The 16,266-nt window shown below is 42.8% G+C and overlaps 1 protein-coding gene across 1 annotated transcript in view; it reads left to right on the top strand.

Annotated features, from left to right (window-relative positions):
• ZNF366 (zinc finger protein 366) overlaps positions 1–6,569 on the top strand; it is a 69,433-nt gene extending 62,864 nt beyond the window's left edge. Inside the window, exon 5 of the mRNA XM_033179837.1 lies at positions 2,188–6,569. Coding sequence (XP_033035728.1) covers positions 2,188–2,723 — 536 coding nt within the window. The 3' untranslated portion in view covers positions 2,724–6,569. The remainder of the gene's footprint in view (positions 1–2,187) is intronic.
• Positions 6,570–16,266: the final 9,697 nt, after the last annotated feature.

Raw genomic sequence — 16,266 nt, 5'->3', positions numbered from 1 at the left:
CAATAAAGAGGCAATAAATGCCCCTGTGTCCAAAGCAGTGAACTACATGTAGCGGCAGATACTAGGGGAAGGAGACCATCTGCCCTCTAGAATGTCTGTGCATGGGGAGAGAAGACAATTTTATGTGTAATTTACAAAATCATCTTAACAGCTTTTCGGTCACTAGTACGATCAAAGCACAGGGTGAGACCCCTTAGAGACATTATTGCTTGGCCCTACAATGCCATGAAAGAGACTGTGTTATTCTTATTTTGTGTAAGAGGAGACCAAGGCCTAGAGGTGTTAGATAAACTGCTCAAGGTCAAACAGCAAGTCTGAAGACAGAACTGGGATTCCAACTCAATTTCTGAATCAAGCCAGTGCTCACTACCCTAGGCAGAAACGTGGGGTGATTTGTTTGTGTGCTGTTTCACTCACCTCCTTACAAAAGAGATGGTCGAGTAGGTGAGCATACTCATAAATAGGTACACATATGCACACACAGTATGAAACAAAATGATTGTAGCTTTCAGGTTTTTCACAGTATCCACTGAGTTTCTAGTGACTCCTGGATGACAGGGAGCTGTGATCACAAAACAAGGGCTGGAATTTGTTCAAAAGCCCTGAAAAAAATTGTAGTTAAAACAAAAACAATTTTATTTTTCCTGCAAACGTTTTTCTCTTGAATTATTCACTGAATCTCTAGTTGCCTGAGCCACTTCCCCAAGCTAGGCCTGGATTTTTCAGAAGAGGTGAGGTTTGCTCTGTCATCAGGATGGGAGACATACAAGTCAATGAGGAGACCACGCTCCACCTGAAAGCACGAACTGGTTGCCATGACTTACCCCACACTGCTGCTCAAATCCTAAAAGGCACCTAACAGCTCTGTTGTTCTGGAAAAATAACTATCAGAGGGTTGCTTTGAAAAATTTTAACGGACTTTCAACAATCTTAGTGTTTTCATCTACAAAGGGTATTAGCTTTTATTTTTCACTCTAGCTTTTGAAATCACTCAAAAATCATTAAAAAGATCTTTCCTGTCCCCTGACACGATTAAAGATACAGACAGCTTCGTTGCCTGACAGCATCAAAAAGTGAACAAAATTGAACATCATCGCCCCTACCCTTCTTTTTTGCACTCCCCTCCCAGAAGCCTGGTCTAGCTGCACCCCAGGACCCCTCCCTTGCTGTTGTTCCTCCTCAGTGTCCAGCCTGTCCCTGGAGGCCTGCCTATTGACTCATCAAAGGTCAAGGTCTTAAAGACAGGATCAAATGAAACTGCCATGCCCATCCCTACAGCCCTGCAAACTGAAGCCCAAAGTGAGGCCTCCTTGAATCACTGTGCCCAACAGCAGGGACACTGGTGGTCAGACACAGGGGCTGTGAGAGCTCCTCAGAGGACCTCTTCGTGCCATCTCTACCCTGTCTATGAATAGGCTGTTGGCACAGGGGCCACAGTCCTGGGGTGGTGTCTGCTGCCCCAAATGGGATATCTTTGTTTTGTTCAAGATGAAAATGCCTTTATTATTGATTTACTTTTTTTTATGATAAAACATATGCTCATGGTAAAAAATAAAACAATAGTACATTAAAAGTGAAAAGAGAATGTTTGTTAATTTTAAGATTTTGACATACTTCTTCAAGACATTTTTTGATAGAGATGGCTAGCTAGATAAAATCAGGTCTGCACTATAAATAAACACGCACACACAAACTTACATATATATTTTGTTTTTACTTAAAATACATAGCAAATATCTTTTTGTGATTATTAGTAGGTCTCCACATCACCTATGCATGGTTCACTATATGGATATATCATTATTTATTTAACCAAACCTCTATTATTAAATACAAAAATTTTTCACAGTTTGACTGTGATAAAAAATATGGTGATATGCATCCATACACGTGTTTTGTGCACCTGCCTGCCTATTTTTTCAGTTTAAATTCTCAGTAGCATAATTGCTAAGTCAAAGCTTGTTTTTAAAGCTTTCGGTGGATGTTGCCAAATTCACCTTAAAGGGATTAAACCAATTTGGACACTGTCTGTGACAAGCCTCCCATGACCACATCCTTACTGGGAATGATCCATTTTTAAAATACGCAATCAGAATCCATTAAACGGCTCCGGGCTGCTCCCCTTCCTCAAGGTTCCATTGCCCCAGCATTTCCTCAGGTGCGTAAATTCTTACTCTGCTCTCATAGGTCTGGGAAGGGGGAGAATCGCCCTGGCACAGACAGCTGGTGTCCTGAGGAGTCTGGAGCAGGAGGAGCCCTTTGACCTCTCTCAGAAGCACCGGGCCAAGGTGCCCATGTTCCAGTCAGACGGGGAGAGTGCCCAGGGCAGCCACTGCCACGAGGAGGAAGAGGAGGATAACTGCTACGAGGTGGAACCCTACAGCCCTGGCCTGGCACCCCAGAGCCAGCAGCTCTGCACACCTGAGGATCTGTCCACCAAGCCGGAGCACGCACTGGAGGTGCTGGAGGAGGCCTGCAAGGAGGAGAAGGAGGATGCATCCAAGGAAGAATGGGAGAAGAGGAGCAAGGGCGACCTTGGGGCAGAGGGCGGCCAGGAGAGAGACTATGCAGGCAGAGATGAGTGTCTCAGCCTCAGGGCTTTTCAGAGTACCCGGCGGGGCCCCTCTTTTTCTGATTACTTATACTTCAAACACAGAGATGAGAGTTTGAAAGAATTACTGGAGAGGAAAATGGAAAAACAAGCAGTGCTTTTAGGTATCTAAGTGGACAGTTTTAAAATTACATTTGGAAAATGAGAACGAGGCAGTTCAAATATAGCTTTCTGCATGAACTGTCATTTTCTGGAGACTGGCAAATAGTACCAATCTCTACAAATGGCTTAGACTAAATGAGCAGGGATGTAGGTAATGGAAAGCCTTCTCAGGTCATTCACGGGGCCCTTAATACCCTTCACACATGTGCAGGGTCTTCTTCAGCGGCATTTGATGCATCGCCAGTATAATAAACTGTGAGTATTCTTCTAGATATCTCATTGTAAGCTGATGCTGAGGTGCTTTTAGAAATTCTACTTTCCTCTGATTTATATGCAATACATGGTAAATTTCTAATTGCAAAAATATGGTGCTTGAGGTGTCACCTTATTAATAACTATTTAGGTGAATTCGTGAAGGTTATAATATTTTCCAGATAGATGAAAATATTAGTAGTTGTATATATAAAAATAGCCTTTATTCTATAACCAAAAATGTCAGAAATGGCACAGGAGGATGAAATGTTGAAGAGAATGCTCTCAAGTAGTTGCTGCAGATATAAGGTAAAATTTCAGGAGAATAATAATTTTGACTAAGGGAAACTGGTGACCTAGAATACTTAGATTCTCTTGTTCTATGTTGGCTGTCTTCATCAGATTGAGCATTTGGAGCATTTTTTTTTTTCAGATGATCTGATGATGTTCAGGGTCCTGGTTCCTCAGACAAACCCCCATTTCTCAAGCAGAGCTCCCTCCTGGAGACCATTGCTGTCTTGCTCTGAGGCCTCATGCCCCATAAGACAGAGGCAGGGGCCGGGCACAGTGGCTCACGCCTGTAATCCCAGCACTTTGGGAGGCCGAGGCAGGCAGATCACTTGAGATCAGGAGTTTGAGACCAACCTGGCCAACGTGGTGAAACCCCATCTCTACTAAAAATACAACAATTAGTCAGGCGTCATGGTGGGTGCCTGTAGTTCCAACTACTCAGGAGGTTGAGGCAGGAGAATCGCTTGAACCCAGGAGGTGGAGGTTGCAGTGAGCTGAGATCATGCCACCGCACTACAGCCTGGGTGACAGAGTGAGTCTCTGCCTCAAAAAAAAAAAAAAAAAAGGACAGATGCTGCAGGAAGAGTTGTCACCAGTGACCAGGGGGTTTCTCCTCAGAGCTAGAGCTGGGGGGTGACCTCAGAGAATTCTCCCAGAAATCTAAGCTCTGACTTATTTGGGTTACTAGAATAGTTGACAGCTAATCATAAGTAAAGAAGACTCTGGACTATGTTCTCAGTGCTGGCTGTACATTAGAATCATCTGGGGTGACCTTTAAAAAAAAGACACCAAACCAAGGCTTCACCCATGAAGATTCTGATTTAATTGATCTGGAGTGGAGTCCCAGGACTGGAATTTTCCAAATCGCTCCAGACAATACTTATGTGCAGCCAAGATTGAGAAGATTGAGGGGACTAATATAGAACTCACCATTTCTGTGGCTTCCAGGACACTTTCCAGAGACTTCATAAGTATTTCTGTTCCTAGCCTCAGACTCTTTAAGGTTGAGAACAGGAGACCTCACAATCATACTGCTGACTTAGGCCTCCTTACCTGTCTGTAAGAGCCATATGAGTGGACACACACACTCTGTATATAGATACACACTTTTGACATTATACTAGAAGATGATGCCTGTGATGTTTATAGTCACTTACTATGTTGAAAAATGCGTGGCTGGCCTATGGTGACTCATTATCTCTTCCCAGACCCTTGAACCATGATGCCAGTGAGTGGAAATGACTCTATTGGGTGGGATGGGCCCAGCAGGTTGGCCTTACTTAGGCACTGGCACTGAGAAAAGCAATACTGACCGGGTGTCATGTATGTGTGACTGCCCATAGCAATAACCCTCTGGTACTGTGTCTGTTTATATAAAAACCTCTTGTTTGGTAGTTTTGACTCTTATTTGTAGAGCTAGGTACTGGTTATTATTGTGCTTCATCCTATCCCAGACTTCCCAATACATTCCTTTAGAAGACATGCCCATCTCCAACTGTTGGAGGCTGGCCTTTTCTGTAGGCCAAGGTTTGCTCCATTAGCCCCACCTGGTTGTCATCACTCACCTGTGTGTTGTGTCCATCTCTGACCCATTTCCCCTGCCACCTTGCCTAAAGCTTCTCCTGTCAGACTCCCCACCACCATGAAGTGCTAAGAGTACAGTGTCCTGAGGTAAGGTCACCTGCAACGGAGATGGTGAAGAGAAGACTGTGGGTTTTTGTGGTTACAAGCACAACTCTGGGTCAAAAACCCATTCCAAGTCCTCAGAGGGGCAAGTCCCTTCCACTCATTATTAATATAGCTCATCAGTGCCTCTGATGAAATTGCCCAGGAGGCTGGCAGAGTTGCCTGGGAGGCTTCCAGCTCTTAGGGTTCAGTTACACATTTATTCACACTGCGGCCATGTGTTGAGGACCTACTACGTGCTGTGTTTGACCACATGTCCTGCAGAATGCCGTTTGGTTCTGAGTATGCCTGGCTGGAATGGGAACCAGGAAATTCTAGAGTAACAGGCTCTAGTCCTTTCCAACCAAAACAAACCACATGGGAATGTTTGAGGGACCAGTTATTGTTGAGATGAAGAGAGTATGGTCTAGAATGGTGGTTTTCAGATTGTGTTTTGAGGAGCCGGAGGTCATCTTTAGGCCTCTGAAGAGTGGTAGGGAGAGGAGAAACTCTCAATTCCCACACCCACCTCACTCCAAGCAGCTCAAGTTCCATCTGATTTATACGTTAGCATTCTAAATAAAATTTTATTTGGAAGGAGTAAAAAGGTCTAGGAGAAATAAAAACAATTTGTTATGGAGAGTATTCCAGGGCCTGTTTTCAGTTGTTGACTCTGGGCATAAGACACTTAATTAGATCTAACCTAATGGTTAATACAGAATTAACCTTCTGAGCACCAAGGCTAAAACCTTGGTTTTGTATGCTGTTGAGTGGCCAACATCCTGGTTTGCCTAGGATGATCCTGGTTTAGACCTGTTGTCCCAGGATAATTATTCAAGTGTCACCTTAATTCTCAAAAGTATTCCAGTATGGGTGAGACATTACATGGACACCTTATGCATGAGCACAGAGTTAAGGAAAGGGTTGGCCAACTTTGCCTAATGAGCTGATGAACCAGAAGGCAAGCCTTGAAGGAAAGTCCATGTGGGCCATCTCAGAGAACTAAGGGATGAAGCCTTCCAAGATTACCAGCTTTCCAAAACCAGAATATCACGTTGTGAGACTCTGAAAATAGGTCACTAACAAATGCTTTCCAGCCTTTTGACCACTGTCACTTTGAGCCAATCAATAGACCAGCCAAGTGGCATATTTTTCTTTTATTCTTTTTATTCTTTCCTATGATTAACCCTCATGTTGCCTTTCAATTCCTCTTTCTCTCTCTTTTTAAAAATTTGACTCCCCACTGGCCATGAGACTAAGGCTGACCTTTCGTGAACCCACAAGAGTAACTGGTATATTTGTATATGAGTAGTTGCATGAGAAAGCTCAATGTGCATACTGTATTTATTAAGCCCTGAAGGCATTTAATACAATATTAACATGGTGTTTTGAATTATATCTTTGTCTGCTTTGCTGGAACAAAATATAACAGGCTAACATTTGAAATCCTTCGCATATTTGGACAACATTACACCAAATGTTGATTTTGTACAGAACCCTAGCTTGCTATTTAAAAACTAAAACTCTAAGTATATAGCAGCCCAAGTTGTGAATATTGCTTTCCGCTTCACTGAAAAAGCAGTTTACCTGAAAAGACCATGTAACCTATATTTTGTTAATTTAAGCAAATAAAGACATGTTGAAAAAACTGAGTTAATTATTTGCAGATACCTGAAATTTTGCAAGGAAGTTGCCATTGTCAACATATCACTCCTGCCATTATACCCTTGGCCAGGGTGGTTCCCAGTGCTTGGCTCCTCAGCCCCAGGAATACCAGTGTGTTTGATTCTCCCTCCCTCAGGGCTTCAGAAAGAGATGAATGAATTCCAGTCCATCTGCAGAAAGGTGACATCTTCCTCATCCTGTTGCCCTTTCCTATTCAGAAAAAAATTATTCTGGAAGGATGTCACAGGCAAGTGGGAGGTGAAGGCAGGATTGTCTCATTCTGCCTCACATTCTTTGTAAAATGAAGTTCAACAAAAAGGCAGTAGATGCTGTAAGCAAAAGCTCAAATTCTGCTCCCAGGTGGCCTATGTTCAAAGCCCAGCTTTCCCACTTCCAATCTTTGGGACCTGAGACCAGTTCATGAACCACTTTGTGCCTCATTTCCTTATCTGTAAGATGGGACTAGGAACTCTACCTTTTTCACTGGATTGTTGAAATGACTTAAAACATGCAAGACACTTGGAATGTGCTGGGCTCACGGTGATGCTCTGTTAAGAATTAGGCACTGCAAGGCTGGGTACGGTGGCTCACGCCTGTAATCCCAGCACTCTGGGAGGCCTAGGTGGGCGGATCACAAGGTCAAGAGATCGAGACCAGCCTGGCCAACATGGTGAAACCTTGTCTCTACTAAAAATACAAAAATTAGCTGGGCATGGTGGTGCGTGCCTGTAGTCCCAACTACTTGGAAGGCTGAGGCAGGAGAATTGCTTAAACCTGGGAGGTGGAGGTTGCAGTGAGCTGAGATTGCGCCACTGCACTCCAGCCTGGCAACAGAGCAAGACTCCATCTAAAAAAAAAAAAAAAAAAAAAAAAAGAATTAGGCACTGTGATTGTCAACAATGTGGCCAGAAGACTGAGCACTCAGCTTCCCGTCCTCAACAGAAACCTCACAAAGTTGTGTCAGCATGGGGGACTGTCCATCCCTGGGGAGCTTCCCTTTAAAACAGCAAAACTGCAGCACATATTGAACACTGTGATAGGCCAAGCACTGTGCCAGGTGGTTTACATACTCGCAAACATTATCCCTATTTTACCAAGAAGGAAATGGAAGTCCAGGAGAGTGAAATAACTTGCCCCAAATTACCTAGTTGGCAACTTACTCCTTTGTCTGTAGCAGGTAAAGCATATAGCCTATAGCATGTTGGGTTCTCTGGAAGCAGATGCTGAGACAAATTTGGATGGAAGCTACTTATCAAGGATGAATACCAGTAGGAAGAGGAAAGAGGAAAGAAAGGTTGAGCAGAGGGAGAAAGCAACCTGCAGTGCAGCCCTGGCAAAGCCTCAGCCACTGTGGTGGGCAGCTCTGGGGGCAAATGTTGCCCATCAGAGTTATGCCAATTTGAACAGAAATGTCCATTCCTCTACACCCCTACCTGGTTCAGTCACCAGATGTGAGCTTCCCTAGGAAGGGTGTGACTCTCTGCAGCTGGGCCAGACCCCGAGGAAGCTGGCAGCTGGAGGCTGTCTGCCAACTGCACTCTCATAACTCGGATGCAGGTACTTCCTTGAAGAGAGACTGCTCATCTCTGCCTCACCCAGACCACTTATTAATGCATATTCATGAAGCATCTCCTGCAGGTTCCAGTGAGCTTCTCTTCCTGATTGAAAACTTAGAGGAGAAGGTGAGCACAAATTTCAGCCCCTACAGCTGCAATGAGTCTAGGGACCAAAAGTGATACTCATTTTCTCTTTCTCCATTACCCAGTCTAGACTCCCCTCATCATCAGATACCACCTCTGGCAGTCTTGGTGGCTTTCCTAGTGATTTCATCCAGGTTCTCATCTGCAAGAGGTCTGAGCCCTTGTCACCATGCTACTATGGACTGAATGTTTGTGTCCCTCCAAAATTCATGTCTTGAAACCATAATCCCCAATGTGATGGTGTTTGGAGGTAGGGTCTTTGGGAGGCAATGAGGTTTGGATTAAGTTATGTATGAGGCCCTCATGATGTGATTAGTGTCCTTAGAGGAAAAGGAGGAGACTAGGCCTTCTCTCTCTCTCCCATGTGAGAAGGTAGCAATGCAGCTGTCTGCAAACCAGGAACAAAGCCCTCGCCAGACATTGATTATGCCTGCACCCTGATCTGCACTTCTCAGCCTCCAGAACTGTGAGAAATAGATGTTTGTTCTTTTAGCCACAGAATGAGGTTGCTGTGCCTGTTCATTTAACATCACAAGTGGGCCAGGAAGTATCAAAATGAGCCTAAGTAGGTCGTTAGGTTCCACACTATACTTCCTGGTCCACTCTGTAACAACAGCCCTACTTCCTCCTGATGATCAGGTCAATTACCTCTGCCAAGATGGTGACTCCTCTCCTTGTCTTTTGCACCCTGGAGGCGAGCAACAAAAGTGTCCACAGCTGTAGCTTATAATTTAATGATACTCTTGCTGTGTTCCAAGGTGAAAGTGTACCATCCTTGAGGATGGAAGTTTCTAACCCTGCAGAGCCCAGAGTTATGTGATAAGAAGTACAACACCCCGGGGAACCGCCCTGGGCAACCTGCCAATCACCCAAAGTGTTATTGGGATTGATGGCAAGTGGGACCACTCCCACTTCCACTCCTGGTCCCTGGACCTATGCAGTCTTTCTGTTGGGACATAGCACCATATAAAAGTATTTGATTCAATTATATACCAGAGAGTGGCACCCCATCCTTCCAGAGTATTTCCTCCAAGAAGCACTGTAGGGAGCTAGCCACTTCTGGGTGGTGCAGATTTGATATGATCAGTAGATCCTGTGGCCAGGGCTCATTTCTAAACCTCAGTTACTATAAGCTGAAGGTCATGGCTTGATGCGATGTTATATAGGATTGTGTGCCAACATAGCAAGCATTCCATAACCCCATCCCTTGCATAGTAGTGCTGGCTAAGTTCCCACGAGCAGGAAAGCAAACATATACTCAGAGTATGTGTCTATGCCTGTAATAAGGAACCACTGGCCCCTCAGGATGAAATGAGCTCATTGAAGTCAACATCTTACCAAGTGACTGACTGGTTTTCTTGAGCAACGGTGTCATATTAGAAGCCCATCACCAGTCCTCATGGTTGGCATGTTGGATATTTAGCAGTGGTAGCAGCTAGATCAGCCTTTGTAAATGCAGTTCTTGCTGCTGGACCCGTGTGTAATTTCTACCAATGTGGCTACTTTGTTCACGCACTCTTTGCTCCAGCACTGGGGTGACTAAAGCCAATTGGTGAGGTCATTTTTGTCTGCTGGGTTATTTGATGTCTATTCCATCTTAGATGTTATCTAATGATGTGTATTAACATGTGATATAAAGATTTTCCTACTTTGTGTTCACTCTCATATGTCTATCCACATACTCTACCCTAGCCTGAGAATAATAGTGAATGCCTACTTTAAGTAAAATGGTGAAGAATTGCCTTTCTAAGGAAGTGAAATTTAATTTGAGAACTGAAGTATAGAAGAAACAGGCCAGGGAAAGAGGGAAGAGCATTCCAGATGGAGCAGACAGCAGATGCAAAGGTCCTGTGAGATACATATATATATGGTGTGTGTGTATTATGGCCGGTTTAACAATTCATTATATTAAGCATTCTGGCAAATAATTTTGTTTCTTCTTCTAGGAAACTGGTATCAACCTTGTGTCAACTGAGGGGAGAGATAAGGTAAAATCTATTCATCATCTTCGACCTGCACAGACTGTTGCTGTGTCATTTATCATTGCTGAAGGACAGCTTCCCTTCCAATCTGTGGCAGGTCTAGTGAAGAAAATAGTTTCATTGGAATGGCAGGTTATCCAACTCAGGACAATATTTAAAACTCTCAGCAGTGGTTTTGCAAGTGTATACATACAGGATTGAGTCGGTTACCTCTTTTCACTCCTTAAGACAGTGTGGTAGAGCACAGCAGGAGAGGGTGAGTGCTGCAAGGTGAGGCTAACATAGAAAGCCATTGAGAAAGGAGGTGAAATAATGAGATTCAGTTTTTGAAAGCTCATTCTGACTATAGTGTATAGGGTTGGAAGAAAGCCAGGATGATGCTGGAACACCATCAAAAGGCAGTTTCCATAATCTCTGAGAGATAATACTGCCCTGGATTAAGGAGGTAGCAAATAATTTAGAAATGAATGGTTCAAAATCTGATGTGGAGGTCCAATGGACTTGTTATACTGAAGGTAAATTGTAATAAGATGCATATTTTTCTAAGTTCAAAATAAAATGCCACTTGATATAAAGTCCATCTCCTCACACAATGACTGAAGGGATCAATTAGATTTTTATGCTGTCAGAAAAACCATGCTCTTCATTTAGTTGGCAGGAGGGCATATTTACTAAGTAATGTATGTAAAACTAATTCCATCTGGTTTCACTCAGTTTTGCCTACATTACAACTGGTGAAGAAGTAAATAGTCCAGACTGAGGAAGGCAATGAGACTTCTCAGATGCAGATTCTGGGAAGAAATGACAGAATAACAATGCCAAATGAACACTGAGTTGGAAGATCAGAAAAGTAATGGAAAGGCTAGAATTTCAAGACCATCATGTGAGGCTGCAGAGTCCTTTTCATCTCCATAGACCTTGAGGACATCTTTGATACAGCCAATAAAATAATACACCCATGAATATGAACTTGCACAAAGAGTTAAACATCTCTATTGTTTTTATTCACTAAATGGAGTCCAAATACATTTCCATTTTTAAAATACAGTTCTTAAAGGATGACAGTCCAGTTATCTGGACAATTTTATCTAGTGATCATCTTATTTAGCAATGGTGTAGAAAAAATGAGATATTATCACATTTTAAGTCCCAGAGTTAATTGGCCCATGGCACCACTGATAGCACCTTAAGAAGAAACAAAAAAACAAAAACATGTGGAAGGAATTTGTTCCTGCCCTTAAGGAACACACTGTTCTTAGCTGGCCTGCTGAAGCTGGCAGGAACACGGCTAATGATTTCTGAAATCTCCTTTCTCCAAATCTCTAAGTCCTTAAAGCTAAAAATCTCTGCCCTGTGAAAACCCAGGTGTGAACACAGCCTGGTTCCCTGAAGCTCTGTGGCATTTCTTTTTCTTTTTTTCTTTTTTCTTTTTTTTGAACATCAGAGCTGAGCCAAGAGTAACTTCCATTCCCGTTAAAAACTCACTCTGCAAGTGGAGGAAGACATGCTCATTTGATAGCTGGGGAGTGACCCTTATGGGGTCCCTGGGGACCCAGTATCAGTGGCGCTCACTGTTTCCTCTTCCCTGGATGCAACAATATATTAAGGGAGAAAACAAAAAAAGAGGAGGTTGGCTCTTTTCATGATTTTCCTTTTTAATTTTTGTTGAAAATGGAACAGTGTTCTCTTGATCCTTCAAACAAATGGAGGGGAAGTGGAAGCCCAAAAGTTTCTCTTACATTCCCCAGAGAGGGTGGCTGTGTTTGTAGTGTGATGTGGGAAAGTCCTTGTGTATCTACTGCATTGTCATGGTGTACCAATGTGATTTGCAGTAGGAAGTGTGGGATGAATAGAATTTTTATGTAAGAGAAAGTGATGGAGCTACATTCTTTGAATCAAAGATCTCCATTTGCCCTTCATCTCTAAGACGTGCTTCCCCAGATGCCACCCCTTATCTTTATTAGCTGATGAGAAAAATCCTAAGAGCTCTCTCTGAGCCTGACCCAAACAATGAGTCCAAGCAGAAGTCCTTGCCACTCAGAATGCACTCGGGCAATGAAAGTGAGAGAGGGAGGGTACTTGGCAGGACATGCCAGAGATCACACAGGCAATGTGAAGGGGAGGCGGAGGGCTGTTACAATTTCTGACATCATACCTGAAGAATCATTTTAAACAGACATTTGAAACACACAGTGTGACTCTTTTCACAGAGTGGATCTTAATAAACAAATGGTCTTTGGAAGGAAAATGGATAGATATATTAAGAGACATCAAAAAGGATTACAAAGATAGTGCTTTCAGTTTAGAAATTCGTCATATTAAGCACGCTGGCAAATGGTTTTGTTTCTTCTTCTAGAATGTAGCAGTAAAGAAACTGGTCTCTCCTGTGTCAAATGAGGCAAGATCTATTCATCATTCTGGACTTGCAGAAACAATTGCTGTGTCATTTATCATTGCTGAAGGACAGCTTCCCTTCCAAATTGTGTCAAGTCTAGTGAAGAAAACAGCTTAACTTGGAGTGGCAAGTTATTCAAGTCAGAATAACATTTCAAATCTTCAGCAGTGGTTTTACAAGACTGTATACATATGGCATGGAGTCAATTGCCTCTTCTTCCTCCTTAAAAACCAATTGAAAATAAAAGAAATATAAAATCCCCAGTAACGGCAAAGTCCTTATAGAAAAAAAAAGCAAAAATCACAGCAAAGTCCTGCAGAGCCTCAGAAACAGATCATTACAACGTCAGCCTCCCCAGGGACATTCAAAAAACATTCGTCAGGTATACTGATGCATCTCTCTGAAGCACACTGTTAACAGGGTCTAATCCCCTTAGAAGTCACTTTAAGCCCCTCTCTGAAGACACAGGTGATTTTGTGGATTTCAAATGGCTTTATTTCCAAAAGCTCCACATGCCTCCATGCTATTAATCTCCTTACCTTCCTGCAGGGATATTTTACTTTTGATCTCAGGTTTATCTACTCAAATGCTTTGTCTTATTCAGACTGTTAGCTCTCTGAGCGAAGGGCCTGGCTACTACTACACCATCTTCAGCAAGGTTTTAAATATACTTGCGATTGGATACAGCCGCTATCTCTTCTTCTCCTTAGAATTCCATCAGACCAAGATTGATGCTTGAATTTATCAGGAGAAGCCTTCAAGAGGGCCTCTACAAAATGCCTCTGTTTTAAAAGATGCATTTTCCACTATGGTTAATTAAAACTCTTTGAGGAAGAGAGGAGCTTCCAGAATGATAATATAACGATGCCTTTTCCACTATGGTTAATTAAAACTAATTAAAACTCTTCCAGAATGATAATGTAACGATGCCAGTGAAACTTCTCCCCCAGGGAGACATCTATTAAACAGGTAAAAGACAATCATTCAAAAATCTCTGGTGATTGGCCAAAGGGCTTACAACAATTTAAGGAATATTTATTCAACAAATCTACAGAAACTCTGTAGTATCAATGAGAGGCCTTGGCAATCAAGCTAGGATCTTCACCCTTCCACCTCCCCAGCTTCCAGATGGCTTGTCCAGTGGACTTGGCAGCCAGGTGGCAACTCCCACCTCCCCAGCCTATACAGACAGAAGATCTCTCTTGGGTGGGTATACAGGCAACAGTTCCCCCCACCCTCAGCTGCTGCTCAGTGGGGAGGAGCTGAGTGGAGAAGCTGGTGAGGAGTGCAGTCCCTCTTTCCTCGCATTTCTGTGTTTTGGTGGAGCTGTTCTAGTGGGTTTGGCAGTCAACTGGCATTTCCATCTCCCCCAGTTTCCTGGTGTAGGAAAGCTGTTCTAGGCCAACTGAGCAGCCAGTGAACACCGACAGGTTCCATTTTCCCTGGCTATGCGCTGTGGAAGACCTACACTGAAAGAGGTAGCAGAGCATGGTGGTGATGGTTGTACAACATTGTGAATATAATTAATCCTTTCATAGGTTTTACAACATCATCTTTATTATTGTAATAATAGAGGCTGGGTGCGGTGGCTCATGCCTCTAATCCTAGCACTTTGGGAGGTCAAGGCGGGCAGATGGCCTGAGCTCAGGAGTTCGGGACCAGCCTGGGCAACATGGTGAAACCCCTTCTCTACCAAAAATACAAAAAAAAAATTTAGCCGGGTGTGGCTGTGTTCTCCTGTAGTCCCAGCTACTCGAGAGGCTGAGGCAGGAGAATTGCTTGAACCTGGGAGGCCAAGGTTGCAATGAGCCAAGATCTCACACTGCACTCCAACCTGTGTGACAGAGCAAGATGCTGTCTCCAAAGAATAAAAAAAAAGAAATATATACATAAAATAAAATTTATCATTTTAAGTGTATAATTCAATGCAGTAAGTATATTCTTAATGTTGTGCACTCACCCCCACTATTTATTACCAGAAAATTTTCATTATCCCAAACAGAAACTCTGCACCCATTAAACAATAATTCCCACTATCTCTTTTCTCCAGCCCCTGGTAATCTCTATTCTACTTTCTGACTCTGAATTTAACTACTCAGGTACTCTATATAAGTGGAATTACACAGTATGTGTCCTTTATGTTAGGTTTATTTTATTAGCATAGTGTTTTCAAAGTTCATGCATGTTATAGCACATGTCAGAATTTCCTTCATTTTTAAGGTTGAATAATATTTCATTATCTATATTCATACTATATTTTGTTTGTCCATTTATCCATCAGTGAATGTTTGGGTTGTTTCTACCTTTTGGCTGTTGTGAATAATGCTCCTATGAACATAGGGGCACAAATATTTGTTTGAGTCTCAGTTTTCAGTTCTTTCCATTTTGATTTTCAGTGTATACTGTCTTGATTCGTTTTCTGCTGCTATGAAAGAATACCACAGACTGAGTAATTTATAAACAATAGAAGTTTGCTTGGCTCATGGTTCTGGAGACTGGGAAGTCCAAGACAGAGGGACTAGCATGTGGTGAGGGCTTTGTTGCTGCATCATACCATGGCAGAAGGCATCACACCATGGCAGAAGGCATCACATGGGTGAGAGAGAGAAAGGGGCCAAACTCATCCTTTTATCAGGAACTCACTCCCAAGATAATGGCATTATTCCATTTATGAGGGCAGAGTCTTCAGGATCTGACCACCTATTAAAGGTTCCACCTCTGAACAATGTTGCAGTGGGGATTAAGATTCCAACCCATGAACTTTGAGACACATGTTCACACCATAGCATATACCTAGAAGTGGAATTGCTGGGTCATGTGGTAATATCTATGTTTAACTTTTTGTGGTACTACCAAACTGTTTTCTACAGACATTGCACCATTTTAAATTCCTGCCAGCAATGCACGAGGGTGCCATTATCCCCACATCCTCATTCAACACTTTTTATTTTTCATGTTTTAATAATAGCCATCCCAATGGGTGTGAAGTATATCTCACTGTGGTCATAATTTTTTAATTAAAGCACTTGAATTCCTTTATATATTCAGCTGTTAATGCTGGGATCCATATTTACTTTCATAATCTCCCTTCTTTTCACATGAATATAAAAATAGAAAATAAAAGATGAACTGTACCTGTTCCTTGTAAATAGAAACTGGATGCCCAGTGAATTATATGGGGTTTATTCCTATAACTGTGCTGTTGTTCTGTACCTCTTATTCTTCAAACAACAAGGAGCCTACCTGGGTTTTGAATAGAAGCTTTGTCTTAGTCCATTTTGTGTTGCTATAAAGGAATATCTGAGGCTAGGTAATTTACAAACAAAAGAGGTTTATTTGGCTCATGGTTCTGCAGGTTGTTCAAGAAGCATGGTGCCAACATCTGCTTCTAGTGAAGGTCACAAGCTGCTTCCACACATGGTGGAAGGTGAAGGGGAGCTAGCATGTGCAGACACCCCATGGCAAGAGAGGAGGCAAGAGAGAAAGGAGGTGCAGACTCTTTTCAATAAATAGCTCTCTCAGGAACTAACAGAAGGAGAATTCACACCCCTCTGCCCAAGGTGGGTAGGCACTAGTCCATTCATGAGGGAGCCCAACCTCTGC

This window comes from Trachypithecus francoisi, unplaced genomic scaffold (assembly GCF_009764315.1).
Source record: "Trachypithecus francoisi isolate TF-2019V2 unplaced genomic scaffold, Tfra_2.0 Lachesis_group2, whole genome shotgun sequence".
NCBI lineage: Eukaryota > Metazoa > Chordata > Mammalia > Primates > Cercopithecidae > Trachypithecus > Trachypithecus francoisi.
The sequence above is the reverse complement of the archived record's forward strand: the minus strand, read 5'-3'. Positions and strand labels throughout refer to the sequence as shown.